Below are 5,914 nucleotides of genomic sequence, written 5' to 3'. Positions count from 1 at the left end.
ATGACCCGTCCGGCGCGGCACTGTTGCCATGTTGACCCTGATGTCATCCACGACGGGCTACCAGTACGGCCCACGAGCGGTGGGCCCCTTCGGGCAGAGAGACACCCGAAGGCGGCCTGGCCTCCCCCAGTCGGCCCGAGACAGGGCCGGCTCCCCGCAGCCGGCTCGCTTCCCCCCTCGAAGAAGACGCCCCATTAAGGAGACAAGACGCGGTAAGGCTACAGTAATCGCCCGACCGGACGGCGGCACTGTAGCCACGCTTACCTCGACGAAGCCCTCGTCATCAGGTTGAGGCAACAGTAACCAGCCATCGACAAGACCCTTGGCAGTGGGGCCTGCCTGTTGCCAAGGAGTTGGTAGCCGGCGGGACCCACCAGCCGGCGGGCCCCAGTAGTCGGCGTAGAAGCCGGCGAGCGCAGTCATAGACGGCTGGGCCCCGTGCCCAGTCAGATTACCATTGTACCCCCGGGGGTAGGCCTATATAAACCCCCAAGGGCACCCATGCAAAGGGTTGGACCCCCTGCTAGCTCTAGACACCACACAAGGAGAAGAAGCAAGCTAGCCGTGCCCTTCTTCCTCCTCCCACCGAACAGCTCAAGGAGCATTGTGTAGCTACTTGTCCATCTAGTGATCATGCGGAGACCCCGCAGAGCAGCAGTAGGGGTGTTATCTCCACGGAGAGCCCCGAAGCTGGGTATGATTCGTTGGCGTGCATGTCTTCGCCTCATCCCGTTTCCAGGCACCGGCGACGCCTTACTGGCTCCCACAATGATAAGCCACCTGTTGGCATATGTCGCACCAACCACCCGACAACACGCAGGTCATTAAAGTGACAATCATATGGCTCCAACTATCATGCCGAATCATGACACGCAGGTCATGTTAATTACATCATATAGTCATCTCATACATAATCAAATCGAATATGAGCATTGCTATACCACATCACATGCACATCGTATAAAACCAAGTTAGACGCCTCTAATCAGTTTATGCAAAAATTTATTCTACGTGGCTTCTAAGGTTTTGACTTAAACCGCAGCTACCAACGTTTTATCATCAAGTATGACTATTCAAGTTGCTAGATTAACATCTCGGGGTGTATGAAACACGAGATAATTAAATCTTGAGCCCCATACTAAACTTCATCATACGCATGACCCTCGTGCAGATCATATCTGCAATGCCCTTTCATCTACGAATTTCATCTTTCTTTTGACTACGGCAGAACCCAAAGAACTAATAGCACTTCCATGATCAATCAGGATCACAGATTGCCAGAACTTTCTCAAATTCCACCATGTTGTCTCGAGATTGAGCAAACGCAAATTCTAGGGAAGCAACAAGAACGTCGGGTAACAGATTTCATCTATCACCCACATAAATAATTTTCCGCAATAGATCTCATCTACTACCCAATTATATTATGCAATACCCATACATCTCCATGTATTCTAGATCAAAACCTGCATCTACGCATAGCACGGCTCTTGATGGCACTATAGGTAACGCAGCAGAAAACAAAAATTTCTAACCTACGCACCAGCCCAGGACCACTATGGAGACTGTATACATGGTTTGATCTTTTTCGTTACCGACTCGTAGCATAGCGGGAAGTAGAGTCGATGACGATCGGCGGTGCAGATCCCCGCAGCTAGGATTTACAACCTCACAACCACGAGGATGTATACCCTCATCCGCTCCTCAGACAGCCCTCCGAGAGGCGGTCGAATATCCCCCCGGACGGTGTCACGGACAGCCCTTCAGGAGGACCTTCGAAACTCGAACGGTCACTCGGACAGCCCTTCGGGGGGACCTTTAAACTCGGACGGTCACACGGACAGCCCACCGGGAGGCACTCATGAACTAAGACCGAAACTACGATCTCTCTACAGAGTTGCACACATACAGTGTCATCTATCCGGCAGGGCTTTGCCGTCCAGAACTAGTTCCTGCCGGAACCCAAACAGCCTTTCGGCACTACGAAACTATTTCGCGAGGAGGAAGAGAGAACCCAGATCATTGCATGGCACTTGTATGTGAGAAGGTATGAGGATAATGGCAGCCCCTTATCCTCCTTTTATAGGCCAACGCAAGGGGTGGGGTGGTGGAGGAAATACCAAAACACCCATGCTACATGTCCCACATGAAGGGTGAAATGGTAACTCAAGTGGGGCACCAAGGGGACACCATGGAGGCACCCCCTTGGCCAGCCACAACCTTGCCCCCTCCCATGGGGGGGGGCAACAAGCCACCAACATGTCTCCTAGAAACATGGGTGCTCCCTAGACAAAAAGCCACCAAACATGTAACCCCCGATTCATGGGATCTTGTCCCCTCGTGCTGAGACAAGATGTTTTCTGCGAAACATTTTTTCTGAAAAATTCCGGAAGGTCCCAGAACATTTCCGGCACCCTGTAAAATTCTTCTGGGCATGATCCGAAACATTTTCGAGTTTTCTCTCCGAAAATTCCCAAAAGTTCCCAGACCAATTCTGGGGCCCTCTAAGAATTTCCAGGCGAGTGCCGAAACCATTTTGACCTAATAATATATTCTGAAACAACTTTTTGGTTTTACCGAATCTCTTTCGGTGTTCACTCTCCGAAACTCTTCCGTTGTCTCCGAAACTTTCCCGGTGACTTTCTCTCAGACTCCCTGTCTAGTATTCAGCATATAGATGACCCTTAAGCGTGTGACCGTATAGGTTCGGTGAAGTATAGACATGACCTGGAACCCCTTCCGATCAATGATCAACATCGGAGCCGTGGACACCCATATTTACCCCTATACCCACACGAATGAATATTCGAGTGAACCTCCAGTTGCCGTGTGCTATTCTTGTTGCTTTGTGATATGTTACAAATACCCGAGGTGATATTTACTTGCATCCCCGTGGATCAACGACTTGTCCACTATGCTAGTGACCTAGTTACTGGTTTTGTTCTCTTTTCTCATTTCTATGTTGCGGCATCCCTGTGATCAAATCAAACTGTGTCTGGCCAGACAATGATGGATACCGTAACACCAAGAGGGCCCGAGAATATCTCTCCATCGTCGGAGGAGCAAATCCCAATCTTGAGCTATCAAGTTACTTGACACACTTTTCCATGAACCCGTAAGCTGTCGTAATAGCCACCCATTTACGTACGATGTTTAACAAACCCCAAAGTTCATGAAGCAAGTATGAAGAAACTCGATACTCTCATGGTCTAAGGAATTATGCAAACGTTAACCATCTCTGTGTTATGTACCATTAACTTGTGACGAACGAATCTCATAGCATAACATCAATCCGGGTCGATTCAACACAAATGTTCTCTTAACATTGTGCCCTCAAAGTTGCTGGCATAGACATGCCCATGACCAGGAAAACAGAATCATCATGCAACACTTGAGCTAGTCTTAGAGCCAGACTAGGAATACTTCTTACCGTTTATTATTCCACACGTGCATATGAGTCTTCCTCCGAGCCTCGTGTTATTGCAGACTCAAGAACCATAGCAGTTATAGCATGGAACATAAACATAATTATGAACATGGCGATAAGTAATAGCATTTATTATTGGCTCTAGGGCATATCTCCTACACTGGCGTGGAGCAAAGGAATGGAAAAGGAGAAGTAAGCAGCCCTAGGAAGGACCGTGACAGGAGAGAATGGACAGAGGAGAGGGACCTGAGACATGATCTGGAACGCAAGAAAGAAAGAGACCTTAGGGAACAGCTGAAGATGCAGCAAAGGCAGCGGGAGTTTGAGAAGGAACAACATGAAGAGCGTCGTCGGTGGGAGGGTGCTTATGCTACCAGAAAAAGAGAGGGGAACTATGGGTATACACCGCATTACCCTAATGAAAGAAGAAGGGGCTATTATGTTCGCAAAGCCAGGTAGAATAGTGCAGAGCATGGGGGGAGGGAGACAACTTCCAGGCCCCCTGACTCTAGGAAGAGGAGACCAAGGTAGGTGTGGAAACCGAAGGAGGGAGGGGACAGTCAGGAAGGGCATGACACTTTCATCCGTGAGACAAGGTAGAAGACAACATCAGTTTTTGAACGTATAACCGAATGTAAAGGTACATCGGCGGACCCTGCTAGGTCGCAGGGCCGCCGGGAGCAATGAACATTTTAGCCTGGAACTGTCGGGGGTTGGGGTTGGACCCGACGGTGGGCGAATTACGGGACCTGGTTAGGTCATACAACCCAGCGGTGGTGTTCTTATCAGAAACTAAAAAAACAGCAGGAGCGATGGAGAGATTGAAGTGGAGTCTAGGATTCAGGCACGGGGTAGCTGTGAGCTGCAATGGCAAGAGTGGGGGACTGGCGTTATGGTGGAGAGAACATGTGGATGTAACGCTGAGGCCGTGGTGCCAGTACTACATCGATGCCCAAGTTGTGCTGGATGGTGTCACCTTTAGATTCACTGGAATCTATGGGGAGCCATGTGTGGAGAAGAGAAAGAAAACCTGGGATGTGCTTCGATACCTACGAGCTCAGGATAATCTCCCATGGCTATGTGTGGGGGACTACAACGAGGCTCTTCTCCAGAAAGAAGAGTTGGGTGGTAACCCGAGGTGTTTGAACCAAATGGAGAGTTTCGCCGAGTGCTTGTCTGACTGCGGGCTAGCTGATTTAGGCTACTCGGGATATCCTTTCACATGGGATAACAAAAGGGATGGCAATGAGAATGTTCGAGTGAGATTGGATCGGGCCACCTGCAACGCTGACTTTGCATAGATTTTCTTGGCGGTCGAAGCTTTACATGTCATGACTGAGGAATCGGATCACCAGGCGATTGTTGTCAAGGTGCAAAACGCACTGGATGCGAAGCACTCGGGAGGGCAGCACTCTTTTGTTTATGAGGCGGCATGGACAAGGCACGAGGGATATGAAGCGATGGTGGCATCTGCATGGGCCGATTCCCATGCAACCAATCATGGGGCTGGTGCTCTTGCCGGCGCATGCAGCAGCATTAAAGCCACGTCCAGGGACATGCAGAGATGGAGCCGCCAGGTCTTTGGGTACATCAAAAAACAGATTTCTCACCTGAAAGTGCAATTAGTGGAGGCCAAAGAGCGGGCTGCGCGATCTGGATACAGACAGGAGGTGAAGGATATCGAGGACCAGCTACACGAACTTTATGAGCGAGAGGAGATTTACTACAAACAAAGATCGAGGGTTGACTGGTTGACAGAGGGGGACCAAAACATGAAGTATTTTCAGAATCAAGCTTCACACAGGAAGAGGAAGAATACGGTCAAAGTTCTCATCAGAGATGACTGGTCCAAGTGCACGGATGATGATGGGATGAGGGCGATGGCGGCTCAGTTCTACACACAACTATTCACTTCGGAAGGCACGCGGGATACGGAGAAAGTGTTACGACACATTGACGCTGCTGTTACAAATGCAATGAATGCCAAGCTATGTGCGCAGTTCACTGATGAGGAAATAGAGGCTGCCCTCTTCCAGATGGGACCCACGAAGGCCCCGGGGCTGGACGGGCTTCCGGCCATGTTCTACCAAAAGCATTGGGCATCGTTAAAGGACGACATGTGTGAGGCGGTCCGTGAGTTCCTTGCTGTAGGTGCATCTAGTACCCCTTAGTGATTTTGGTGTATTGAAGACTTATAGGTTAAGGGACTAATGCGTTTGTGAGTGTACACATGTCTATAAGTCTATGAGGAGTTTGATATTTAGAGAGAAAGTCGACCCCTAAAAATGAAGTTCTTCAACTGAAGACTTTGGATCACTGAAGACTTTCTGAAGACTTTGAAAGTGAAGAAATTGGTGTGACCTTGAAGACTTGGTATTCGTTTGAGGAACATGAAGCATGAAGACTTTTGTTTTCGTAGTTTCATTTTCTCTTTCTTGAGTCATAGGAAACACCGTACTGTTAAAGGGGGTCGAGGAAATACTAAGG

The 5,914-nt window shown here is 49.3% G+C and overlaps 1 protein-coding gene across 1 annotated transcript; it reads left to right on the top strand.

Annotated features, from left to right (window-relative positions):
• The first annotated feature begins 4,887 nt into the window (after positions 1-4,887).
• Positions 4,888-5,598, top strand: LOC147957666 (uncharacterized). Its single transcript, XM_087531807.1, has one exon. The coding sequence runs from the start codon at positions 4,888-4,890 to the stop codon at positions 5,596-5,598; it is 711 nt and encodes a 236-aa protein (XP_087387933.1).
• Positions 5,599-5,914: the final 316 nt, after the last annotated feature.

This window comes from Triticum urartu, chromosome 7A, assembly GCF_056163025.1.
Source record: "Triticum urartu cultivar PI428250 chromosome 7A, HENAU_Tu73, whole genome shotgun sequence".
Classification (NCBI taxonomy): domain Eukaryota; kingdom Viridiplantae; phylum Streptophyta; class Magnoliopsida; order Poales; family Poaceae; genus Triticum; species Triticum urartu.
This window is presented reverse-complemented; position numbering and strand designations above follow the sequence as displayed.

Bases quoted from the DNA above. Each gene is read 5' to 3' on its own strand.
- LOC147957666 (XM_087531807.1), top strand. From the start codon at position 4,888: ATGGTGGCATCTGCATGGGCCGATTCCCATGCAACCAATCATGGGGCT.